General features: G+C 41.2%; 2 protein-coding genes across 3 annotated transcripts in view; both read left to right on the forward strand.

Annotated features, from left to right (window-relative positions):
* LOC115255048 (tyrosine-protein phosphatase non-receptor type 13) overlaps window positions 1-27717 on the forward strand; it is a 401461-nt gene that overhangs the window by 20290 nt on the left and 353454 nt on the right. The gene's annotated exons all lie outside the window — the stretch shown is intronic.
* LOC115269881 (uncharacterized) lies at window positions 14380-26538 on the forward strand. Of its 2 annotated transcripts, XM_062855002.1 has the most exons (5): window positions 14380-14638; window positions 14706-14792; window positions 14856-15014; window positions 15732-16031; window positions 25409-26538. In XM_062855002.1, the coding sequence occupies exons 1-5, from the start codon at window positions 14419-14421 to the stop codon at window positions 26533-26535; spliced, it is 1893 nt and encodes a 630-aa protein (XP_062710986.1). In that variant the 5' UTR covers window positions 14380-14418; the 3' UTR covers window positions 26536-26538. The 2 variants fall into 2 exon arrangements, with proteins under 2 accessions (XP_062710986.1, XP_029734537.2); XM_029878677.2 differs by lacking the exons at window positions 15732-16031; window positions 25409-26538 and having other exon boundaries at window positions 14856-15095.

Here is a 27717-nt window from a genome sequence, read left to right on the forward strand (position 1 = left end):
GGAAATTCGTAACTGACGCAGGCATTCGACAGCTCACCATAGCGAAATGAAATACTAGTGGTTCTGGATGTAATCGGGAGATTAAAAAAAAAAACTGGTGAATTCGAAATTCGAAACACAGAGTAAATCTGACGAAAAACCACTAGAAATGAGGTAATTTTTCAAAGAAAACTTTCTCTACCGGAATTCCCGAGTTCCAAGAAGATTTTCCATAGCGATTCCACCGCTTCCATTTCTGTAGGAGCTCCATCGGTGATTTCCCTACTAGTTTCATCGGGAACTTTTCTAGGAGTTCTACCAGAAATTCCTCATGAAGCTGCAACACGAATTCCTGCATGAACTCTACAGAGAATTCTTCTAGGATTTCCGCTGAGAATTCCGTTAGAATTTCCACCACAAATTCCTTTAACCTTCCGGCAGTCGCGCAGTTGCCAACCTCCACCAGCGCCACTCTAATGTTAAACGAGATTTTTTATGCGTGTTGTACAAAATATAACAGTGCGATAGCTCGAGGGTTTAGAGGTGCATCGGGAACATCTCACTGAGTTGCATCGCGAACACTTTTAGGAGTTTCATTGATAATTCCGAGAAATATCGAGAATTCCTTTAAAAGATACATCGTAAATTTCTCTATGAGTTCTATTGGAAACTTCTCTAGAAGTTCTAACACGTCTAGGAGAATAACAAGTTATGTAATTAATTGAAGGAGATCCTAGGAGAACCACTGGAAAATCCTCTAAGAGCTCCACCAGGGAATCTTAAGTATAATACGTTTACCTCAATTTACTCGAGGCGTTTTACCTGAAATTCATCTTGGAACACCACGGAAAATTCTTGAAGGCATTTCTACTATAGCTCTATCAGGAATTTCTGCCGAAATTTCACCAGGAATTCCTCTAGGAGTCTAGGTATACCATCGACAATTCTTTTAGGCGTTTTGGTAGGAGTTGCTGCAGGAGTTGTACCAGGAATTCCTTCAGAAATTCGATCGAGAAATCGCGCAGGAGTGTGGTTTGGGAATTCCCACAGGAGTTCCACTGGGAATTTCAGGGTTTCCACTGAAAGTTCCGTTAGGAGTTTCCTGAAGGAGTTCAGTCGGACACACTTTGAAGAGTGCCTTCGCAAAACTTTAAAGTGATCCGTCGATGATTCCTCTGGAAATTCTACCGAGAGTTTCACCGCAAATTCCTGCAAAAGTTTCTGCGGGAACTTCTCAAGGTGTTCCACCATAGTTTTTTTCTAGAAATTTTCGGCCTATGGAAATTCTATAGGAAAACCATCTAGAAATTCCACATCTAAAATACTTCCACCGCAAATTCCTCTGGGAGTTATACCGGAAAATTCTTTAGGTAGAAGTGCCACTGTGAAATTCTACCGAGAAATCCAGCTGAAGTTCCACCAGGAATTGCCAGGTATACCATTAAAAATTCTCCACCAGTAACTCTTCCAAATCCGTTTGAATTTCCGTCGGGAATTCCCAAGAGAATTTCTCTAGGTGTTCTATTGAAAATGGTCCTAGAAGTTCCTCGGGAATACCCGCAAAAGTTACATCGGTAGCAAAGGAAAGTTTTCTAAGAGAAAAGGATTCAATCGAGATCTACCAAGAACTCCTATAAGAGTTCTATCGTGTATTCCCACAAGAGTTTTACTAGGAATTCTTGTAGGAGTTCTGCCGAGAATTCATGTGGATGTTTCACTGGGATTTTTTCTAGAAGCTCCACGGAAGATTTCTGTGACAGTACCAACGGAAATTTCTCTAGAGTTGCACCAAGAATTGCTCTAGGAGTTCCATGTAGAATTACTTTGGAAGCGCTATCGATCCCGCAGAAGTTCCATTGAAAATTCTTTCAGAAGTTTAACCGAGAACTTATCTGAACTTTGCACAAGGATAGTTTCACTGGGAATTCATTCAGGATATCCACTGTTGAACCGCAAAATCGAAACTAGGAACACCTGTAGTTGTTCCACATTAGATTTTTCATGCTGCGCCACAATAAATTCCCGCAGATGTTCCATCGAGAATTCCTTTAGCAGTTCCACCGGAAACTCCTCTAATAGTTTTTTTTTCTTTTTAATACTTACACTATGCCGTCTAAAACCAAAGGTTGCACAGAACGATCACTAACATAAGACAACGGACAACACACAAATCACCCAGTGGTCCAGTGGAGAATTTTCTGGAATAACTGCCACCAAATTCTTTTACAAAATTCCCTGATAAGGTATTTATCACTTGGTCAATATCGAGACAAAGGACAAGCCCACTGCCCTCCGTCCCTATTTACGCCATTGACACTACTTGGACCCGTGTGATATAAAAAAGACCGCGACGAAGTCTGACGAAATGGTAACGAAAGGAACAGATAGATGCAGATTACGAAAAACAAAACCCACAAAAACACGCCGAAATAGCAGGGACTCGTGTGCAAAGCAATCAACGAACCCCCCAAGCCGGTCCGTTTATCTCCATACGGTGGTGACGGTCGCCGGATCGCCGGCGCGGCGGTGGCTAGAGTTACTACCGCTAAATTACAGTCTCGCTGTCCCCGGTTTTATGGAGTGTTGTTTGACCGGCTGCTGCCTGATCATCGATTTGCTCCGAGCCGTTTTTATGCGGATCGATTTTCCGCGTATCATGCTTATCAGAGTTGCCCTCTCGCTGAAAACAGGATTTTAGCTCGGAGCATAGACGATTTGAATATTCATGCGCGTTGATGGACCTGCGCTCATCTGAACGGGATCTAGCTGAGTTGCTCGGGTGCAGCGAGTAACTGAATCCCATGAAGTTTTCACTTTTAAAAGCAATTCTGATGTGAGGAGACTCCCGGACTGGGAATGGCGTGTCCTCTAATTAATGGGGTGCTATTGTTGTGGCGAAAACTGGGCCACTTTCATTTAAAATATGTACAGAAGCCACTCAGATCTAATAAAGCCAGTCTAGTCACAACAGATCACTATCAGTCGGTGCCGAGTTGTTTGCGTTAAGTTCAAACTGCCCACTGACTGCAGGTAGTTTGGTTTCTAATGGATACACAATTAGGTGTAGCTACTGTGGCTGGGGTGGCACCGTACCCTACGACGACGACGCCCAACAACGCGCTACTGGATGGCTGGACTGCAACCACTTGAAGGGGATCGTTCCCCTTATCGCTTGATACAAATCGCTTGCACTCTTCATTACTCACAAACGTAGTGTGCAGTACGGTGAGCTACATCTGCTTGACATTGCCTTTTCCTTAGGGTGTTACGAAAAATATTTGAAGTATTAGTGTGTAATAAATTAAATTCATTGAAATCACTTGTTTAAATCATCCAAATCATTTTAAAAATTGTTTATGAACTTCAAAAATCTTATGAAATGTTTAATTTACATTTATTATGTATAATTTTTTTTCTTAACGGTGATCAAGTTGATTGTACGGAAAAATAAACAAACATTTTGGCTATTTTGCAACAAAGTGTTTTAAAATAATAGTATTAATAAAACTGTGAAGAATTAGCATCAAGGTAAAACACACTAATAAAAAGAAAGGAAAATAAAAAATGTAGAGAACGAAAGCGAAAATGATAAAGTGTAAATTTTGAAAAATCAATTTAACAGAAGCGTGAATTTTTCGAGAACGTCAAAATGTTCAAAGACAATCACTTCATACAAACATGTCTTTCGCCTGAGTGTTGAACGCCATGACTTCTAGCATATTTGTCCCAGTCCAACCTACTCTACAGCCGGCCTTCGTGCAGTCTAATTAAAAGTGAAATTTACCCACCAATATTGGATGCATTGTTGTTGAGTCCCGAAAGAATGGTCAGCCAGCGAGTGCGAATCACCTCGAAGCGCAAAAAAGGGGTTGCCGTGCCGGCACGGCTCGGTTCACCGGCTGATGATGGTTGGTGAGGTGATCGATTGGTTTGGTGTTCTTCGGGTTCAATGATTTGGCCGTTGTTGGGCGCCGCCGCCGGTCGAACACGTGTCATTTTTTTTTTAATATTTCTCGGTCGAAACGCGACGATTATCGTTCGCTTCGGAGCAAATGGGCAAAATCGAAGCGGAAACATTTAACTCACATATGGTTGGTTCATTGGTACTATAAAAACTGATGGACGCACACACACACAAACACACACGGGTGGAAGAATAGTTGCGTGCCGAAAATTCCTTTTCAAACACGGGATCCCAAGAACCCAAACAAGCCTGAAGGGGGAGAAACGAAACCGAATTGAATTCGCAGATATGGCTAATGACTGGCTGGAACATATGTTTCTGCGGGGTGCGGTTGTTAGCATGCATATGTAAGTGCTCAACGCGCGTAAGCTGGCTGCTGCTTTGAAGAGTGATTTGTGGAAGCTATAGGGGCGATCGAGTGATGATTTGCATGTGTTATTTAAATTCTTTTGATTGTTCAAATTGTTTGGTGAATCTACAGAAAGGAACATATTTAGAAATTTTTCTGAGAGCAGCTGTACAACCCATGAGCGTTAGAAGCTTGTGTGGATTATATTCTTTTTCAATGTAACTTTTGAGACAGTACTGTTTAAAATCTTAAATTTCTGTGGGTTTGAATTTTGTTAGAAGAGTTTGCTTTGTTATGTAGTTTGGAATATCTCTTATACCAGAACATTGAAGTTTTTCAACACTTGCATTTTCATCGTTATCCTAATAAATCTTTCATTTACCTTTTCACTTTTTTTATATTTCGAAATCATATCCGTAGACATCCTTGGCGAATTCCCAGATTGGCGCTGCCACGACGCTTGGCCAGTGAATCAAAATTCAACCATCGCGCAACAATAACGACAATGTCGCAACCTGAATTTGTTGCGAAATACTACCCAATGCGACATAGGTTTGTCTCAACTTGAACAGGATAGGACAAAGATCGTGCACCACGAATTTAGAGATTTTTAACCCTTGCATTGTGATTTTCGAGCGGTAATTTCGAATCGGTAAACACTGCAATGCTGCTGAAGATGTATCATCAAAAAGATTCGATTTTGCATTAGTAATAATTGATTATTCACAAGTTGAAAAGTACACAACAAATTCTGCTCCCGTTTTGTTTGCAACAAAAAATTTCGGGATCATGTCATTATCTGTTACCAGTTAGGATAAAGAGTAATCGCTGCGCCATCTTTGTTGTTTGTTTTGTGCCTTTTTTGTCTGACAATTCTCTTCACTGATAGATATTGAACGTGTTGTGACAGAAGCTGATCACTTAACACAACATATGATGCGTTTATCAAAACGTGACATGCCAAGTTCAGCTTATTGGACGCAGTGACCTAATTCCCCTACAAAGCAGGAAAGATACCAAAAACATCAGGAATCACTCCAAACAGCAATATAATGCATAGTTTTATGAGGATTTACAATATCAAGCAGTTTTTGAAGTAGATAGTATTAAAATGACTCTCTATATTCAAAAAATCATTTCTCAAAAACTAACTTTTGAATTTTTTGCAACTAAACACACCTAGATTTTTTGGACCCTATCTGAAAATTGGTCAGCTTACTGACGAAATTTATAAAATTCGGATCTAATTATTCTTGATGAAATACAAACCACCCATCAAGTTTCACGACAATCAGAGTTGCACTGTATCAATTGTCTATGGAATGTCTGAATTATAACATTGTGAATTTCTCCAGGAATTCCAATAGTTATCCTTGTGGTATCCTTCGGAAATATTTCTCAAATCGGCACCAACATTTCAAAAGGGCGTAACTGCTTTTGCAACCAATGCCTTCTCACAGAGCTGTGGGTCGTATTTCATTCATCTCACGCAATTGTGGGCTTCGTGGCCGAGCGGTTAGCGGCGTCAGTCGTTTAGGTGTCTCGTAAGCCTCGGAGTGTGGGTTCGATTCCCGCTCCAGTCGGGGAAAACTTTTCGTCAAAACGAAAAATTCTGCACTGGGCCACTGGGTGTTATATGTGTTGTCCGTTGTCAAATGTTAGTATTGTTCAGTCTGTAGAGACCGCAAGGTCAAAGACGGTGTAATTGTCTTAAAAAAAAAAAAAAAAAAAAAAAAAAAAAAAATCACATCCATTGATCGAAAGAGGAGGATTTTATCTTTCTATTTATGCTAGTGAATTGCTCGAGAGGGATGGGATACGCTCCACAGCTTTGTGAAAAGGCATTGGTTGTAAATGCAGTTACGCCCTTTTGAAATGTTGGTGCCGAAATTATTATTTAACACTGTTTTCAATAATTCCCTCTTTTATTTTTTTTTGAGAGTGTTTGAAAATTCGCATGTTTTAGAAATACTTGAATCCTTTTTGACAAAATAGAACAACAGTAGAAAAATCTCAAAGAGCATTTAACAAGGTCCCATACATTTTTCTTATTTTTCGAATTCGCTAGTTACATTGAAACATGTACGTAAAATCTTTTTTTGATATCCAAAATCTCAAAAACTGTTCCTGCTTACTCGATGAAAAATTAAAAAGCCAAAAAACGTCAGAAGTATTTGACTATCCTGGGCTACTTGGCAAATTTTGAAGCTGAATGTCAGCTTTCTACAGAGAAAAAATAAAAAAAAAATAGAAGAGTGAGGTTTTTGGAAATTTTAAATTAGATCACTTTCAACAAAGACTCGTAATGCATATTACTCTTAGTGTTGTTTTTTTTTCTGCTAAAAGTCCTTCAAATATCCTTATACATCTTCAAAGACATCATTCCAAGTTATACTTTTTACTTATACATTGATTTCGAGATATACTTTTTTGAAGAAGAAAATTAGTTGTCTTTTCATACGCTCTTTCCAAAGATTGGGTAAGGTAGATCTTTTCAAGCACTAAAACTTTGCCGAAGAAAGTATTGCGCTATCATTTAACACGCCCGAGATAATTGGCCACACCCCCAAATAGCCGAAATTTCATAAGCTCTTAAGAGGAGACTAAGTAGTCTCCTATAACGCTTACTCCTGTCTAGTGGACGTTCGCTTAAAAGGAGCTCGTTTAATAGGAATTGGTTTAGTAAGTGAGTCGACTGATTTCGTTAAGATTTCAATCAAGTAGTTATCCAAAAATTCTTTAAAAAATTCCTTCAAGGATTCCCTCACAAATTTCTCAAAAGCTTTCTGCAGAAATTCATCCAAAGATTCGTTCAGGGATTTATTAAAGAATTTCATCAATTTCTACAAGTATGCCAAAAATTCTCCAAAGATTCATTAATATTAAAAATATGTGCATAATTCCCATCAAGAATTTATCTCAGGATTCTTTGGGGGGTTCTTCCGAATAATCTTATGTAGAATTCTTAAGGAAACCCTGCAAAACATCATTAAACGAATTTTCTAAAGAATCTTACAAAAATGCTAGGATACAAGGATTCCTGCAGAAATTCCTTGAATGATTCTCTCAGGAGTTCCTTCATAGATATCTTCACTCTTCAGAAATATCTTCATTCTAAAAAATCTGTTTAGGTTTAAGGTTTCTTTAGAAATTCCTCCAATGATTCATCCGGAAACTCCACTCAGGGATCATTCAGGAGCACCTCCAAGGGATTATTCTGATGTACTCTTATATAAATTCCTTCAGTGATTGCTTTGACAATTTCTCCAAGGATTTTTTCTAGGAATTCCTCCATGGATTTTCCTAGGAATTCTCCCTAGTATTCCTTCAGGAATATGCTCATGGTTGCTTTATAAAAAAAATCGACAGTTTTTCTAAGTAGCACCTGCAGGACTTTCATTAACCATTCCTTCGGCAATGTTCAGCAAAATGTTGCAGTCGAGTCAAGTACAAGACACTGAAGACGACCTTACAGTTGAGGTCGAAATACGTATCTGTCAAAGGATGCAAATTCTTAGTAGTATTCAAAATAACAGTACTTAACACGATTTTTTTTTTTACTTAACCATTTGCAGTTTTCCTTCAGAAACTCCTCCAAGGTTTCTCTCAAAAATTCTACCTGAGTTTTCTGAAGAAATGCCTCCAAGAATTACTTCATAAATACGCACAAGGATTTCTTCAGTAATTCCTCCGAGGAACTATTCAGTAATTCATCCAAGGACTCTACCAGAATCTCATCCAAGAATTTGTTCAGGAATTTCTCCGAAGTGTCCTTCAGAATTGTTCCCAGTCATTCCTTCAGAAGTTCCTCAAAAGGTTCCTCCAGGAATTCCTGCACGAAATCCATCGAGAATTACACCAAAGACTTCAGGCATTCTTCCGAAAAGTACTTAAATAATTTCTCCAAAGGTTTCTTCATGAATCCCTCCAAGCATTCTTCTGGGAATTTCCCCAAAAATTACTTAAGAAATTACTTTAACAATTTATTTTGAAATTCATCAAAAGATTGTTACATAAACATGTACCACTAATTGATAATTCCTCAAATTTCTTATTCAGAAAGTCATCCGTTATTTTCTATACTACTTTTTCCAAGGTTTTCTCAAAATATTTTTTTAAGGGTTTCTTCAAAAACTCCTCCAAAAATATATTTCGGAATTCTTCCTAGTGTTGCTCAACGGTTTTTAAGGATTCCCTCGAAAGATTTTGTCAATAATTTCTCTAGTAGTTCCTTCAATTATTCCTTCAGAAACTATTCAAATACTTCCTTTAAGATTTAAAAAAATCTTAATAGACTCCTGCAGAACTTACCTTAAGAATTTTTTCGAGAATACCTCCACAGATTCATTCTGGAATTACTTCAAATAATTCTTTAAGAAAGCCCTAGAAGCATTCTACCAAGTAAGCTTTCAAAATTTCTTTCAAAAAAATTTTCGAAAATTTCTTCATGGATACCACCCAGAATTCCTTTGAAATTCATGCCATTCACAAGATTCATTCCAGAGTTCACCCGATGATTTCTGCATAGAATCCTTCAAAGATTTCATTTGGAATTCCCTCAATTCCAAAATTTCTTATGGATTATCCCAAAGTAACTCTTGTTTAGAATTTGCCATAATGAAAAACATGTAAAACGATATCTATATACAGTGCGAGAAATAAGTATAAAGACAGAGCCGTTTTCCATACGTAATAATCATGTTCAGGGATTAAAATCTCTTTTTCTAGCGATTCGATTGTTATGAAATTTTGGCTGCAATTTTAAAATAACTAGAATTTTGGCTAGAAATATAAATCATCATCCATGAAAACGTTTATATCGACTTTTCAGATTCAAATAAATATAAAGACACATTTTTATATGGAAATAGTGTCTTTATATTTATTTGAATCTGAAAAGCTTCAATATCAACCGAAAAAGAAGTGCTAATTAAATACGTTTTTTTTTTGATAATTTTCACATCCACTTTTGGATTCATGCTTCCGCTCGAAGCGTGATCCCAATTCCTATCCAGAAGTAACACTCCTCCAAAAAACCACTCGAAAACATAATTATAGCCAACATAGACGGTCGCTTCTAAGCTTCATTAATTCTACAACGATTTCTTCACAAGAACACGCTGCTACTGTTCGGGATCGTTCATGAATTACGAGTTACTTTCAGAGAAAATTATTCTTCCAATCCGGGTTCCATCCAGATTTATAGGTATGACTTTTAACGAAAGATTTTGATGAGAATACCATCTTCTATTTAAGGTAGCGTGGTTTACGCGTGGCCCTTTAAACACCGGGTGTGCTCTTCTTTTTAATTTGTAGTTGCGTTGCATCCTTTTTCGATCAGCTTTGCTTTCTCATCCTTCATGTTGTTGTTGCTCCATCCAGCCATTCCACTCGTAACAGAGATTGGTTCAACAAAGAAAAAACTGGAAAACTAGTCAACCTTTACACAGTTCCTTTGATTTTATCGTTTCAACGTTCCCTTTTTGTTTTTTTAATGCTCTGGGAAGAACACCTAATGGTGTACTGAATGGTTATAAGATCGTGCCGGAACCCATGTTTCAAAATGAAGTTTTATTTATAAGGTTACAGTTTTTAGTGACGCAATTTCATCTTAAAGAATTAAAAACTTGAATTCGATAGACACCAAATGATCGATGAGCACGAATTTGTTATCTTACCCGACGTTTCGGCACTATAGATGGTGCTTTTTTAAGGGGTATATTATTTGATTTTGATTGTACATAACTTCGGTATGTCATACTATTTCATCAGAAGGGATTAGATGAATGTAATTGTTTCATAAAGGTTTGAATTTTATTCATCATTTCTGAATTAACTGATATCACTAGCAAAACTGTCTCTGTAAGGTGGATGGACTTTTTCGTTTTTTTTTTTCCATTCTTTCATGTCGATTCAAAATATAGGACTGATGCCCTCCGCTGTGCACTTGCACAACCTAGTCCAGGCCACTTGGAATGATTTAAATGGATTTCGGTCCCCTTGTTCTTCTTTTTTTATAGTTTTTGTTTCACTAGTTCATTTTTTTTCAATTCCCTAGGCGGTACACAACCTCATATCCAATCACGTTGGGTAACATAAAGCGACTTAATTAAGGTTTAATCTCTGCTTGGCGTGCATTTTAACGAATACCCCGATTTCCTACTCTTCTATGGTGTTTTCCTCATCAAAAGAAGCTTAGCCGGGTTTTTTTTCTCTCTATATCGAGCAATGAAGCTAATCAAAGCCATGTATCTAGGGAAGCTGCCCGTCATCATGTTGATTGTCAGATAAAGCGAATCGACCTTGGAGTTCCTGGCCGGTATTTGAATTGAAAGACCTGCCTTAGATCTACAGGTGGTTTACCTTTCCTCGCCGTCTGCAAAAAATATACTGTTGACTCGATTACTGAACAGTTATAGCACCGCGATCGCCTTGAACTCCATTTATAATCGAGTTTGAGTCCAACCATACACGATCATACCGGGCACGGCATAGAGCTTTAAATGCCTGGCGTGAATAACTGTCTTCGTCAAGCTGTGAGGACCATAACAAGCAGCGATCACCACCGCTACCGAGTATAGGTACGACCGTGTGCCAATCATCCGGAGCAACATAGTTGTGGTGGGCTGCACCGGGTCCTGCCCTGTCCTCCTGCCACCCACCTTGTGCCAGCCCGCCAGTACATGTGACAAATCGATCTTCATCGTCCTCGTCTTGGTTGTTGGAAAAAGATTATTCTTACGGGTTCGGGTCTCCTTTTCACGCGTGCATCAATTGGTTCCTTGTACAAACACTCACATACGGTTAGGTGTGAAAAGGCGTAGCAAGGTAAACAATCAGAAGGTTGCGAATGACATCAAAGTTTTGAAAATCCATGAAACAATTATGAACTTGTGCCACGCAGCAAACTTCTGATAGGATAAAAACACTAGACTTCGCCCCCTAATATTCTGCTCCAATCTTCGCCACTTCATACATAAATATGGAATTGGCATAGAGGAAGCGAAGACTAGAGCAGTGGCGAAGTCTAGTGCTTTTAGCCTACATACTCTGATATTCTCATGATTTCGCACAGATGCATTGCATATAGCGCTAGTACTAATGGCAGTGGGCGAGTGATTGCATCATCATTTTTGTTTCTCACTCATTCACCAGAATGCTGACGTGGCAGGCGTCAATCTCACCAGTACTTACGCACTATTCATGTTCGTTAGTCTCAAGCAGACATCTCATTGGTTTCTTGTGTAGATGCAGTTGATCTGATACAGAAGCAACTAATAACGGTCAATAAAGTTCAAGCTCATTTCCTAATAATTTCATAATGAATTCACGTTATTTTTCTGGGCAAAATACAGATATTGCTCAGTTTATTCAAGAACTGTTTTCACAAAAGTTTGAATATTACTTGAAACTACGAATCACACATATCAGCTTTGCCAGTTTTTATTGAATAATGTGATAGAAGGATGAGGGAGCGCATTTGAGAGCAATAATTCCACATTGTCAGTCCTGCCTATGCCTCTGTGTCACTGAGGATTGTGTCTTTCTCGGTTTGCCTTAAAACCTGTTACCCTGCAGCAAATTGGATGTGATTGGCATAGCAGCAACAGAAAGAGCATAAAAGAGCAAAATCCGGCGCGCATTCCTTTTGCCAGCATCATCGAGCATGGTCCCCTCATCATCACAACACGAACCAGCCGGCCCGCCGTCGCCGTCTTCATCGTCGTCGTCGCCGTGAACGTCCTTGAGGAGGTTGTAATCCAGTGTGACCAGTTTGAACCCCTTCTCTGTCTCCGCGTATGTGTACTGGCCTGAGATATGCTCCCGCAGCCAATTGAGTGGTACACCGACTGAAGTTGCTGGCTTGTACGTGTTGAACTTCCTCCGAGAAGTGGAGATCAAAGAGCATAAACTCCTCCTGGGAAGAGGTCATGCAGCATGCGAATGTGACTCAATATTCGTCGGTTAGCGTCGCCGTCGTGAGGCTCTGCCTGTGGTGGTACCCTTCGGGATCACAAAGGAACGTGACAGGTTTCTCTTTTCAAACTATTCGAACTTCGGAGTTTAACATTGATGAAACAGCAGAGAGACAACATCCCCGCAGCTGCTGTTCATCAACGTTCACCACCACCCGCCAGCCAGCCGATCGACAGAGTAGAGATGGGTAGGAACCTGTTTGTTTGTTTGTTTGCTGAACGAATGCCATCACCATCATCAGGTATCCAATCCATCCGCATCCCCTCACTCAACCCAACGACGACGGATGGGCGATCTGTCGATAACCCGCAGCCAGCAAGCCTGATGATTAGCTCATCCTCCTCCCGCACGAGAGCTGGCTGCTGGCTGATGGGGGCGCGCGAAAACAGCCAACAGACGTAGAACACATGTGCAAGCGAAAATATCCGAGGATGATTAAGCATCGTGGTGAGTGGCTGGCTGCTGAGTTGAAACTGAGGGAGTAATGGCCCAGTAGTAGATTGGAATTTTGAAAACCGATTGCTTCCGGGAGCTAGAAGCAATTTAAATGGCCCGTTATCGAGATGAATATCCGAGGGATGAATTCAACTTCCTGATGAAATATCTATGAAAATACCTATGCTTGTGAAATCACTTATCATTCTGTGGAAATATTTTGATGTATGGTGTCATATCTGTGTTTAGTTGAGTGCAACTTAGAATTAGATTTGCTAGTTGACATGTTTTGAGTGTTGTTGATCAAGATTTAGGTTTTTTCTTGCGAATGTATCATATTTAACCCTGCAAAGAAGTTAGGATTGTCATACCACGAGCGGCTAACAACAAGCCCGTAGCAAGGCTGGAGAATATACATAACTCATAAGCTCAAACACATGTACAGATCTCTAAGAAAGATCTAAACAATTCTCTCTCTCTTCTTGGCGTAACGTCCTCACTGGGACAAAGCCTGCTTCTCAGCTTAGTGTTCAATGAGCACTTCCACAGTTTTTAACTGAGAGCTTCCTCTGCCAATGACCATTTTGCATGTGTATATCGTGTGGCAGGCACGAAGATACTCTATGCCCAAGGAAGTCAAGGAAATTTCCTTTTACGAAAAGATCCTGGACCGACCGGGAATCGAACCCGTCACCAATTATCAAAATGTTCAAAATTATCAAATGTAATTCTAAATATTAGTTTTATTAACTTAGGCTGACACAATTTTCGATTTTCTCTTATGTCACCGCCTCTCCGAAAATTTTGGACCGAATTTCTAAGGAGAATTTAGAGTTGTTGAGAATATTTCTTAACAAATCCGATGAGTTTGACGATTTCGCCTAATTGTTTGGGTAAATTTTCATCAAATACATTTATTATTTATCATCCCCCCCCCTTGACGAGTTCACGAGCAAAGTGACGAAAGAAGAAAATGAGATTTGTTCCGGTCTTATAAAAAAGTTGTATTCAGGAGAAATGCCTGCAAAAAATCTCGCGAAGGATAATTTTAATGGGTTGACTACACTGAACAAAGAAAATGATTTTTTAATAAATTCTGCAAAACAGCACCATAGTGAGATTTAATTTCTTCTGTTCGATTACCCATTCAACTGAAGACCAAAATTAATCTACATTTGTAGGCAGCAATGAAACCAATAGGTGAATTCCGGCGCACATTTTCTCTTCGGAAAAAATAAATGATGATCAATGGAATAGAATTCGGTCACAGGACGTATGAAATGGAGACATGGCTTTATTTTGCAATTTGATCAATACAATATTTTATCGAATTTTATTTCCGTTTTAATTTGTTCATTTTCAACACTTGTACCTTTAATTTCAATCTCTTCAGAAACCTTCTAGTCATTTTTTTCCTCGGTTCGGGACATAACTACTGCGACCAATATTTGACCTATTGTGTATTATATCCCTTGTGCTTTGTATAGTGAATGTCGAGTTATTTTATCACTATTGTGCAGCTATAAAGTATTCAAAATCATTCTCCGCCAGAATCAAACCATCTTATAGGATTGGAATTCTTTCTGTAGTAGAAGGGAATAAGCCATTTTACGAGACAGCTCCGATCAGCTGATCGGAAATGTACGTCAACTGACAGTATGACACGTCTGTTTGTTTTGATAACAATCGTCCGGACGATTTTTCTTTTTTCAATATGGCGGGCGTACGGTTCTGGTGCGCAGTTCCCGGCTGCACATCAAAAGTAAAGAAAAGCAGCAAAGAAAACGGAACTTTTTACCGTTTTCCAGATTCCGCACGGTACAAAGTGGTCCACCTGCAAAATTTAGCAAAAATTCGCTTACAAAAATGGATGCAAGCGATTCCAAAGCCACGCATGGTTACGAAGCGAGTTTGTGCGAAGCATTTTGTAAAAGGTAAGTAATTTCATTATGCACAATGTTTTTACAAGCAATTAATGTCCTTTCATTATTAACTATTCAGGATTCCCCGCTGCGCTTACGCACACGAACGATGTTGACTGGACCCCGACACTTCATCTGCAAGCAACAGTGGAAAACGTTCCCTCGGGTAAGACTCAAAGTTTAACATCAACGTTCATTGTGGGATTGAATATTATTCCTTGTACAATAGATGATCCGGTAGTTCTATCTGCTAGTTCCGGTTCAGTCGCTGTTCAAGTGCCAGCTATGAGAACAAACGAACGTCGTGTTGGTGATGTGGCAAATTATGGGATTAACCGGAACCCGTTTTCGAATCGGATGGACCGTCTTTTCCACGATGTGCAGCCAGGTAAATTCAGGGCATCGCGACTGAAATTCGATTCAGAAGAGTCTCAAATTTTTCTTGAACTATGTTACCGATGATATAAACTGAGCCTAAAAGAAAGGAAAATACTGATTCGATGCTCATGAAAACAGTTTTATGCATTCGGAAACTACTGAACCGATCGGTGTGAAATTTCGTATGTGGGCATATTTTCGGCCGGGGAAGGTTCTTAGCAGAGACCTCTCCGGTCTCTGGAACGGGGGGCTCCCATATAAATGCCTTGGCGGGGGACGCCTCTACGGAGCTGCATATCAAAAAACACAGTATGCAGGCAGTACGACGTTTGCCGGGACAGCTAGTGAATTTTAAAATGCAATAACAAATTTGTTCCCATAAAAGTCCCATACAAATATCAATAGTCCAATATAAGAGACGATTTTATGAATGAAAATTTGGTAGTACATAAAAATTTCGTTTCCGTTCGATCGGAAATGTAATAAAAAAATTAAAAAAATAATTTAATTATTTCAACAAACGTTTACTGTATTTTATATTACTGCGGTGTAATATAAAATGAATCGTTAGGCAGTTCATATAGGGTAAATCGCCAATTGTTGCACGGCTGAAACGCGCCAATTGTTGTAACACATAGAGTGGGCAACAGTTGGAGATTCACCCTTTACAATGTGTATGCTGAATGACACATTTTTTCAAACCAACTTATTTTGTATATATTTTTAGAGAACCTGATAGAGCCTATTGACACAGATGCTACTAATGTGTACGACGAATCGACCGTAGCGAGTCATATGCGAAACGGCATAATGATTGGAACCGAAGATGTTTGTAAAGTCAATCTATCATCAATTGGAGACAAACCAGACTCTGCAATGGAAAGTACCACTCCCGTCCGAATCGACGTTCCATTGCGCAGTATCCAACTTTTTCAACGTGACGCAACATCATTCGAGAAAAAAATATCTGGATCTAGTGTCATTATCACTAAGGACTCTGTCACATTGCAGCACAACACAATGAAGGGTATGTAAATAAATTATTTCAAACATATTTTTTTCCGAAACCTTGGGACAATACAATAGTTGTACTAGTTTCAAAAACTACTTCGGTAATTCTGTTGCGCATCTGATCACAATACAGCACACTATGCGCGACATTTGGTCCGACGCATGGTTTAGGAACCAAATCGATTTTCACGACAGAATTGAGAATACAACATGTGTTGCTCGAGGAAGGCTTCTTTTTCTTCTTTGTGGTCTCTTCGTTCTCACAGCAACTTGGCCAACCCTTTTTCAGCTTAGTATACTTTGAGCAATTCCACAGTTATCAATTTAAGGGTTTTGTCTACCTTTACATGAATTTGTATGTAGTGAGGCAAGTTCAATCGTACACTATGTTCAGAGAATTCGAAAAAACTTCCCGACGTTTCTGAAATGTGTTCTGCATATTTTTCGGGAATCTTTCTGCATATCATCTAGGTCTAGGAAATGAAATCCATTAGGAATCTTTGCCTCGTTCTGCTCAATTATTTTGAGTATTTACTATTTCGGGTGTTCAGTGTTAACGCCTTGATTTAAGTGGGACACCTACAGGAATTTTATTCGCGATTCATTCAGAAGTTTCTTCCGGATTCTTACTGGAGTTTCTTCCGGGATTCCTCCACACATTTCTCCAGGGACACTTCCAGGAAATCCTTGAAGAAATCCTTCAGTAACTCACGGGCTTAGCCAGAAGCCCATCTCTGGTTAAGCCGGTAAATTACTGAAGGCCACTGTAATTTTTCTTTTAATTTGAGCCAATTCAAGATCATCATAGTTCCAGAAAAAATCCCTCAAGTAAACTATTATTTAAGATTTTATCCATAATTATAAAAAGTTTTTTTCTCAAAAACCACAAGCAATCTTGCCAATTATGGTGTGGGCATCAATTTTGTCCAGTCAAATGAAAGGTTTCAACCTATATTCTTTGGAAGAAAAATGCAGAAATCAAGCTTATAGGGTGGGGTGGGGCAAGATGGATCGCGGGGCCAGAGGGGTCAGTGCCATTTTCGAGCGCATTTCTCATGTTTTGATTATGTTGATAATTTTGTTAGATTACCATCATGACTATACAAAACTTTGGGGCATTGATTGAAAAATTATTCACTCTCATTGGAAATTTAAAAAAAATGGCTTTTAGTCATTTTTCTTATGCGATACATTCCATATAATCTCCATAATAACGGCCGCAGGGCAAGACGGGTCACCTTCAATTTTGAACGTATTTTTGAAACATTCAAAAGTTATTTATTTTTTATTACAAGACTATCACATAATTTACTTCAATCAAGCGAAGTGAACGCTCAAAATTATAATATAAAATTATGATAATTTTATAGTGAGAACATCGATTTTCAAGTCGCCTTAGGACCACTCAAATCGTAAAGTTTTTTACATTCCAAATAAATTTATTAAATGTTTACTAGTAGCTCATGTTTACTCAGTATGGATATGGAGCATATATGAATGCGGAACAAATCTTATATTTTGACGCTTTTCGTTGATAAAATGTGAATTACTTAAAAGGTGACCCATCTTGCCCCGCACTTTTTTCACGGCGCAAAATCGATCACTATTTAAAACTGCTTGTTTAACATCATATTTTGTATTTAATGAACTTTTTATCGACTTAAGCATAGCTAACTAGTGTATTAAAGAGTAGCGGACGAATACAAACCAATACGATTTGTATTTACAAAGTCATGGTGATCCATCCTTAGGTGACCCATCTTGCGCCCCACCTTACTTGATTTTTGCAGTAAAAGTGGCACTGGCCAAAATAGAAGCACAACATCAGTTTTGGCCATATTCTCAACTTTGATTTCTATTTTGGCCAATCACGTGTATTTCTTATGATAGTGGCCAAAATAGAAACCGCCTGGCCAAAATAGATATATGAGATATATTTTGTAAAGGATTTTTTTTTCTACCATTTTTGTAGCTGTTATCATTATATTATATAAGTATCTACTCGTAAAAATGAATTTATTTCAATTTGTGTCACAACAGGCTGGTATTCCTCGTGGGATTGCTTCAGGGTTTCTTCAGGACTTCCTCCAGGTTTTCCTCAAAGAATTCCTCCGAGAATTCCTGCAGGAATTCCTCTAGTAATTCCTAAAGAAATTCCTCTAGAGATTCCTCTAGGAGCTTCTCTAGCAATTCCTCCGAGAATTTCTTCAGGAGTTCCTCCAGGGATTCCTCCGGGAATTCCTCCAGGGATTTCTCTAGGAACTCCTCCAGGGATTTCTACAGGAATTCCTCCAGGAATTTCTCCATGGATTCCTCATAGGATTCCTCCAGTGACTCCTCCAGGAATTCCTCCAGGGAATGCTCCAAGAATTCTTCCACGGATTTATCCAGAAATTCTTATAGGTATTCCTCCAGGATTTCTCCAGGGATTCCTACTGGAATCCCACCATGAATTCCTCTAGGGATTCTTCCAGGAATTACTCCAGGAATTCTTCCAGAGTTTCCTCCAGGAATCCCACCAGGGTTTCCTTCTAGGGTTTCCTCCAGGGATATCTCCAGGGATTCGTACAGGAATTTCTCCATGGATTCCTCATAGGATTCTTCCAGGAACTCCTCCAGAAATTCCTTCAGGGACTCCTCGTTCAGGGATTCCTCCAGGAAGTCCTCCAGGAATTCCTTCAGGGATTCCTCGAGGAATTCCTATAGAAATTCCTTCAGAGATTCCTCCAAAAATTCCTCCAAGGATTTCTTCAGAAATTCCTCCAGGAACTCTTAGGGATTTCTCCAAGAATTTCTCCAAAGATTCCTCCAGGAATACCTCTACAAATTCCTCCGAGGATTCCCCCAGAAATTCCTCCAAGAATTCCCCCAGGGATTCCCCAAAGGATTCCAACAGGGATTCCTACAGGAATCCCACCAAGAATTCCTCCAGGGATTCTTCCACGAATTCCTCCAAGGATGCTTCCAGGAATTCCTCCAGGGATTCTTCCAGGAATTCCTCTAGGGTTTTCTCCAAGAATTCATCCATAGTTTCCTCCAGGAATCCCACCAGGAATTCCTCCAAGCATTCCTCCAGAAATAGCTTCAAGAATTCCTCCAGGAATCACTCAAGGAATTCCTCCAGTGACTCCTCCAGGAATTCCTCCAGGGACTGCTCCAAAGATTCTTCCAGGAAGTCCTCCAGGAATTCCTTCAGGGATTCCTCCAGGAATTCCTATAGGAATTCCTTCAGAGATTCCTCCAAAAATTCCTCCAAGGATTTCTTCAGGGATTCCTTCAGAAATTCCTCCAGGAATTCTTCCAGGGATTTCTCCAAGAATTTCTCCAAAGATTCCTCCAGGAATACCTCTACAAATTCCTCCGAGGATTCCCCCAGAAATTCCTCCAAGAATTCCCCCAGGGATTCCCCAAAGGATTCCAACAGGGATTCCTACAGGAATCCCACCAAGAATTCCTCCAGGGATTCTTCCACGAATTCCTCCAGGAATTTCTCCATGGATTCCTCATAGGATTCCTCCAGGAATGCCTCCAGAAATTCCTCCAGGCACTCCTCCAAGAATTCTTCCAGGGATTTCTCCAGGAATTCCTATAGGGATTCATCCAAGGATTTCTCCAGGGATTCCTTCAGAAATTCTCCCTAGGATTCCTTCAGAGATTCTCCAAAGGATTCCTTCAGGAATTCCTCCAGGAATGCCTACTGGGATCCCACAAGAATCCCACAAGGAATTCCTCTAGGGATTTCTCCAGGAATTTTCCAGAGTTTCCTCCAGGGATTCCTCCGAAAATTGCTCCAGGGATTCTTCTAGGAATTCCTCCAGGAATCCCACCAGGAATTCCTCCAAGGATTTCTCCAGAAATTGCTTCAAGAATTCCTCCAGGGTTTTCTTCAGGAATTCCTCCTGGGATTTTTGCAGGTCTCCAGGGATTCCTCCAGGAATTCCTCCAGGGACTGTTCCAAGAATTCTTCCACGGATTCCTCTAAGAATTCCTATAGGAATTCCTTCAGGGATTCCTCCAAAAATTCCTCCATGGATTTCTTCAGGGATTCCTTCAGAAATTCCTCCAGGAATTCTTCCAGGGTTTTCTCCAGGAATTCCTCCAGAGATTCCTCCAAGAATTCCTCCACGGATTCCTACAGGAATTCCTCCAGGAATTTCTCCATGGATTCCTCATAGAATTCCTCCAGGAATTCCATCAGAAATACCTCCAAGCACTCCTCCAAGAATTCTTTCAGGGATTTCTCCAGGAATTCCTATAGGGATTCCTCTACGGATTGCTCCAGGGATTCCTTCAGAAATTCCGCCTAGGATTCCTTCAGAGATTCTCCAAAGGATTCCTTCAGGAATTCCTACGGGGATCCCACAGGAATCCCACAAGGAATTCCTCCATGAATTTCTCCAGGAATTCTTCCAGGGATTTCTCCAGGAATTCCTCCAAGAATTTCTTCCAGGATTCCTTCAGAGATTCTCCAAAGGATTCCTTCAGCAACTTCTCCAGGAATTCCTTCAGGGATTCCTACTGGAATCCCACAAGGAATTCCTCTAGGGATTTCTCCAGGAATTTTTACAGAGTTTCCTCCAGGGATTCCTCCGGGAATTCCTCCAAGGATTTCTCCAGAAATTGCTTCAAGAATTCCTCCAGGAATTCCTCCAGGGATTTTTGCAGGTCTCCAGGGACTCCTCCAGGAATTCCTCCAGGGACTGCTCCAAGAATTCTTTCACGGATTTCTCCAGGAATTCCCATGGGTATTCCTCCAGGATTTCTCCAAGGATTCCTACTGGAATCCCACCATGAATTCCTCTAGGGATTTCTCCAGGAATTCTTCCAGAGTTTTCTCCAGGATTCCCACCAGGAGTTCCTCCAAGGATTCCTCCAGAAATTTTTCCAGGATTCCTCCAGAAATTCCTTCTGGGTTTCCTCCAGGGATATCTCCAGGGATTCTTCCAGGGATTCCTACAGGAATTTCTCCATGGATTCCTCATAGGATTCCTCCAGGAATTTCTCCAAAAATTCCTTCAGGGACTCCTGCAGGAATTCGTTCAGGGATTCTTCCAGAGATTCCTCCAGGAAGTCCTCCAGGAATTCCTTCAGTGATTCCTCCAGGAATTTCTATAGGAATTCCTTCAGGGATTCCTCCAAAAATTCCTCCATGGATTTCTTCAGGGATTCCCTTAGAAATTCCTCCAGGAATTCCTCCAGGAATTCTTCCAGGGATTTCTCCAGGAATTTCTCCAAAGATTCCTCCAGGAATACCTTTACAAATTCCTCCGAGGATTCCTCTAGGAATCCTACCAGGAATTCCTCCAAGGATTTCTCCAGAAATTGCTTCAAGAATTCCACCAGGGATTTCTCCAGAAACTCATCCAGGCATTACTCCAGGGATTCCTCCAGGATTTTCTCTAAGGATTCCTCCTAGAATTCCTCCAACGATTCTCTCAGGAATTCCTTCAGTAATTCCTCCGGGGATTCTTGCCAGAATTCCTTCTGGGATGCGTTCCAGGACTCCTCCGGGGATTTCTTCCGGAATTCCTCCGAAGATTCCTTCCGGAATTTCTCCGAAGATTCCTTCCGAAATTCCTCCGGACATTCCTTCCGGACTTCCTCCGAAGATTCCTTCTGGAGTTCCTCTGGAGATTTCTTTCGGAATTCTTCCTCCAGGAATTCCTTCGGAGATCCCTCCAGGAATTCCTTCGGAGACTCCTCCAGGAATTCCTTCGGAGATTCCTCCAGGAATTCCTTCGGAGATTCCTCCAGGAATTCCTTCGGAGATTCCTCCAGGAATTCCTTCGGAGATTCCTCCAGGAATTCCTTCGGAGATTCCTCCAGGAATTCCTTCGGAGATTCCTCCAGGAATTCCTTCGGAGATTCCTCCTGGAATTCCTTTGGAGATTCCTCCAGGAATTCCTTCGGAGATTCCTCCAGGAATTCCTTCGGAGATTCCTCCAGGAATTCCTTCGGAGATTCCTCCAGGAATTCCTTCGGAGATTCCTCCAGGAATTCCTTCGGAGATTCCTCCAGGAATTCCTTCGGAGATTCCTCCAGGAATTCCTTCGGAGATTCCTCCAGGAATTCCTTCGGAGATTCCTCCAGGAATTCCTTCGGAGATTCCTCCAGGAATTCCTTCGGAGATTCCTCCAGGAATTCCTTCGGAGATTCCTCCAGGAATTCCTTCGGAGATTCCTCCAGGAATTCCTTCGGAGATTCCTCCAGGAATTCCTTCGGAGATTCCTCCAGGAATTCCTTCGGAGATTCCTCCAGGAATTCCTTCGGAGATTCCTCCAGGAATTCCTTCGGAGATTCCTCCAGGAATTCCTTCGGAGATTCCTCCAGGAATTCCTTCGGAGATTCCTCCAGGAATTCCTTCGGAGATTCCTCCAGGAATTCCTTCGGAGATTCCTCCAGGAATTCCTTCGGAGATTCCTCCAGGAATTCCTTCGGAGATTCCTCCAGGAATTCCTTCGGAGATTCCTCCAGGAATTCCTTCGGAGATTCCTCCAGGAATTCCTTCGGAGATTCCTCCAGGAATTCCTTCGGAGATTCCTCCAGGAATTCCTTCGGAGATTCCTCCAGGAATTCCTTCGGAGATTCCTCCAGGAATTCCTTCTGAGATTCCTCCAGGAATTCCTTCGGAGATTCCTCCAGGAATTCCTTCGGAGATTCCTCCAGGAATTCCTTCGGAGATTCCTCGAGGAATTCCTTCGGAGACTCCTCCAGGAATTCCTTCGGAGATTCCTCCAGGAATTCCTTCGGAGATTCCTCCAGGAATTCCTTCGGAGATTCCTCCAGGAATTCCTTCCGAGGTTCCTTCAGGAATTCCTTTGGAGGTTCCTCCAGGAATTCCTTCGAAGGTTCCTCCAGGAATTTCTTTGGAGACTGCTCCAGAAATTCCATCGGAGCCCTGAAGATGGTCCAATAGTCGGACCGAAACGTCGGCGATGATCAGTAATTAATCAACGCAAATTGTTAGACTGCAAGCCGAAATTTTCCATGAAAATTCCTGGAGGAATCCCCGGAGGAATTCCTGGAGGAATCCCCGGAGGAATTCCTGGAGGAATCCCCGGAGGAATTCCTGGAGGAACCCCCGGAGGAATTCCTGGAGGAATCCCCGGAGGAATTCCTGGAGGAATCCCCGGAGGAATTCCTGGAGGAATCCCCGGAGGAATTCCTGGAGGAATTCCCGGAGGAATTCCTGGAGGAATCCCCGGAGGAATTCCTGGAGGAATCCCCGGAGGAATTCCTGGAGGAATCCCCGGAGGAATTCCTGGAGGAATCCCCGGAGGAATTCCTGGAGGAATCCCCGGAGGAATTCCTGGAGGAATTCCTGGAGGAATCCTCGGAGGAATTCCTGGAGGAATCCTCGGAGGAATTCCTGGAGGAATCCTCGGAGGAATTCCTGGAGGAATCCCCGGAGGAATTCCTGGAGGAATCCCCGGAGGAATTCCTGGAGGAATCCCCGGAGGAATTCCTGGAGGAATCCCCGGAGGAATTCCTGGAGGAATCCCCGGAGGAATTCCTGGAGGAATCCCCGGAGGAATTCCTGGAGGAATCCCCGGAGGAATTCCTGGAGGAATCCCCGGAGGAATTCCTGGAGGAATCCCCGGAGGAATTCCTGGAGGAATCCCCGGAGGAATTCCTGGAGGAATCCCCGGAGGAATTCCTGGAGGAATCCCCGGAGGAATTCCTGGAGGAATCCCCGGAGGAATTCCTGGAGGAATCCCCGGAGGAATTCCTGGAGGAATCCCCGGAGGAATTCCTGGAGGAATCCCCGGAGGAATTCCTGGAGGAATCCCCGGAGGAATTCCTGGAGGAATCCCCGGAGGAATTCCTGGAGGAATCCCCGGAGGAATTCCTGGAGGAATCCCCGGAGGAATTCCTGGAGGAATCCCCGGAGGAATTCCTGGAGGAATCCCCGGAGGAATTCCTGGAGGAATCCCCGGAGGAATTCCTGGAGGAATCCCCGGAGGAATTCCTGGAGGAATCCCCGGAGGAATTCCTGGAGGAATCCCCGGAGGAATTCCTGGAGGAATCCCCGGAGGAATTCCTGGAGGAATCCCCGGAGGAATTCCTGGAGGAATCCCCGGAGGAATTCCTGGAGGAATCCCCGGAGGAATTCCTGGAGGAATCCCCGGAGGAATCCCCGGAGGAATTCCTGGAGGAATCCCCGGAGGAATTCCTGGAGGAAACCCCGGAGGAATTCCTGGAGGAATCCCCGGAGGAATTCCTGGAGGAATCCCCGGAGGAATTCCTGGAGGAATCCCCGGAGGAATCCCCGGAGGAATTCCTGGAGGAATCCCCGGAGGAATTCCTGGAGGGATCCCCGAAGGAATTCCTGGAGGAATCCCCGGAGGAATTTCCTGGAGGAATTCCTGGAGGAATCCCCGGTACTTTAGAGATTCTTTCTTGAGTTCTTCGGAATGTTTCTCTTCAGGAATTTCGTTTTTTCTGAGATTCAGTCATCTGAGATGTATTTTAAAAACTAAAGAATTATTCACAATCACTTATAGAAATCAGTAGCTTTACGGAATAAATATAAATTATTTGCTCCAATAGGGATTGCTCCACGAATTTCTCCAGGGTTGCCTCCAGAAAATCCTCCAGGAATTTCTCCAAAAATCCCTCCAAGATGTTCTCCAGGAATTCCTCCACGATTTCCGCCAAAAATTCCTCAAGGAATTTCTCCCGGAATTCTTCCAGGATTCCTCTAGTGATTCATCCATAAATTCTTCCAAGAATTTCATCAGGAATTTGTCAAAAAGCCTACAAGAACTCCTCCAGACATTCCTTCAGGAATTCTTCCAGGAAGGCTTCAAAAATTTTACCAGAAATTCCTGAAAGAATTTCCCTTATGCTTTATCCAGAAATTGCTTTCGGTATTGCTCCAGATTCATTGATCCATTCATATTGGTATATCTTCAGGATTTTTTTCCGGGGATTACTCCATGAACTCCTCCAGGAATTTATGTTCAAATTCCTTCAGGAATTCTTCCCGAAGTTCCTGAAAACGCCTCCAGAAATTCCCCAGAAATTCCTCCAGGGAATCCTCCACGGATTGCTCCTGAAATCCTTCCAGGGATACCGCCAGGGATTCCTCCTGAAAATCCTCCAGGAATTCTTTCCCGAATTCCTCCAGGGGTCTCCAGTTAGCCTCGTGGTCATTTGGTTTTGTCTTTATTAAAGAGACTTTCAGCCCTTGGCTGGTTCGTCTCTCCTAGTGGTCATTGCTTTTATGAGTTTAATAATCATTAAAGACCCGGAAAAGTAGTAATAAATTAATATTAAATAATTTAAAAAAAAGGATACACTATGTAGGCCTTTATGGACTTTTTTTGAAAAATTCTCACATTGTTAAAACATAAACCATTTTTTTTTAATTTTACTGTGTTTTTTTTACAGGTAACGATAAGCAGACACCTGCAGCGGCTAAAAAGCTTGTAAGCTATACTTCGCAACATGTACAAGCCACTCCATTGGTGCGATGTCACGGTACTCAAACCGATAAGTTCAGTGATGTAGAACTGTTGAAAAGAAACGTGAAGGAGAAAAACACCGAAATAGGAGAACTCAAGCGCAATGCAGCAATACAAGAAGCGGAAATAGAAGGCTTGAGAAAACGTGTTCGAAGAACAAAAGTCGATTTGCAAACTTTGCAAGATCGCCCAGCTGACACCAAGTTTTACACTGGGCTGGATGACAGCCGCGTAGTGCATACGCTTTTTTCCATTATTCGTCCTCACATGCTTGCGCCCTTAAATCTTTCAAAGGAACAAGTGTTCCTCATGACATTGCAAAAACTACGATTCAACTACTTTTTTAAAAACTTGAGTATTTCATACGAAGTGTGTCCAGCAACCGCCGCAAAATATTTTTTTTCCACCATATATACTATTTACCATGTGATGCACAATGTGGTGCACTGGCCAGAAAGGTCGATATTGAAAAAGCACACCCCACAGTGCTTCAAGGATGTATTTGGAGACAGTGTGACTGTGATCATTGACTGCTTCGAAATTCGAGCTGAAAAACCGTCAAACCCTATTGCAGCCGCGAAACAATGGTCGGAGTATAAGAAATCAAACACTCTGAAATATTTGGTCGGCATTAGCTCGGCTGGCTCGGTAATCTTTGTGTCAAAAGGCTACGGTGGACGAGCGTCCGATAAAACGATTGCCAAATCTTCAGGATTCCTCGCTAACATCCTGGAGGGTGATGTAGTTCTCGCGGATCGAGGATTTCTCATCGACGAGGAAGTGCAAGCTAAAAACGCTACCTTGAATATGCCAGCATTCCGGAAAAATGGTGGTCAACTTTCTCCTGTTGAAATAGAAAATACTCGAAGGATCGCGACGGTGCGCATTCACGTGGAACGCGCAATTGGACAAATTAAGGAAAAATTCAAAATCATTAAAAATAATGTGCCAATGTCACTGATGTTACGAAAGCACAATAACGTCATGGCAATGGATATGATTGTATTTGTCAGTTGCATTCTTGTAAACATGTGCAAACCAATTGTTAATTGAATAATCCAGTCAAAGTTGGTACTACTTTTGTTATGTTTCAATAAATTTAATACTGTTTTAAAAAACCCTAATTAATCCACCTAGCGGTGATGGTGCCTTTCTCGTGCCTTAAAATATCCTTTCAACAAAACTCGAGCGACATGTTGATGACATTGACATAAATACAAAATGAAAACTGCTTGCTAAATCTACTCAATATGGATACATTTTATATTAGCATAACATCCAATGTTCAGAAAATATAAGACAGTTTTGGCCAAACAAGTGTCATGAAGCCGCAACATTTTGAAACGTCATTTTAGATTTTCCGGTCATCATTTTATGACTCCAGATATCTACCCCAACTAAACAAACCGCCATCTTGAACATTGAGACACCATCTTGGATGTTCTGGTATTCATTTTTGGACTCTGCACCTAAAATTACATAAAATAGTCGCCGTATTGAATTTTGGCATGTCGTTTATGATTTTCTGGTTACCAGTTTTGGACGAAGACCGGCATTTTTCCCCATTCAAACTATAGTCATATTGCAGACCTTGTGAAACAGCGCACAGCTTGGGTTTTCTGATTACAAATTTTGAATTCTGGACATATTTTCATACAAAATATGCCCATAATGCAAGAATTAAAAATCCTATAAAATAGGCACTAACTTGAATGGGCCTGTTACGCACAACGGCGTATTTTAAATTTCTCTCCGGTTCTTACTTGTGCACCCCTAATCAATGATTTCATACAACTAGATCAGGACAATGTATTATAAATCTAGTGCGGAGGTGATTGTTACTCCGAGTGGAAGCAATTTTCTTCCCCGTAGGCTATCACCGAACTTGTAAGTAGATCATAAGTATTGTGAACCATATGAAATAATAAACACATATTTTAGCTTTTTAGCTGATCAAACACAAATTCTGATTGTGTTCTGCTGTAAGAGTCGGATTAATATCGAGAATGTCCACCTCCCGCAACAGGGCCATTATCTTGGACTTTGGACCGCTATTTTGGATAAGTACTCTGGTGGACTCCAAACAAATTTCCCATACCAAATGCACTAATTTTACATAGTTTTAGAGCTCATCGTTCCTAAAAACAGCCACCATTATCTGTTTACGCGATCAAATTCGTATTTTTCCATTCAACGTTGACCAATCCTGCTATAACTTTACACCTTAGGAATCTG

This window comes from Aedes albopictus, chromosome 2, assembly GCF_035046485.1.
Source record: "Aedes albopictus strain Foshan chromosome 2, AalbF5, whole genome shotgun sequence".
Classification (NCBI taxonomy): Eukaryota; Metazoa; Arthropoda; class Insecta; order Diptera; family Culicidae; genus Aedes; species Aedes albopictus.

What these genes read in the sequence shown, in the direction of transcription:
- LOC115269881 (XM_062855002.1), top strand. Translation starts at nt 14,419, where the DNA reads ATGGCGGGCGTACGGTTCTGGTGCGCAGTTCCCGGCTGCACATCAAAA. An exon ending in AGTGGAAAACGTTCCCTCGG is followed by an intron (nt 14,793 to 14,855) that starts GTAAGACTCAAA and finishes CTTGTACAATAG; the next exon opens with ATGATCCGGTAGTTCTATCT. An exon ending in GCAGCACAACACAATGAAGG is followed by an intron (nt 16,032 to 25,408) that starts GTATGTAAATAA and finishes TTTTTTTTACAG; the next exon opens with GTAACGATAAGCAGACACCT.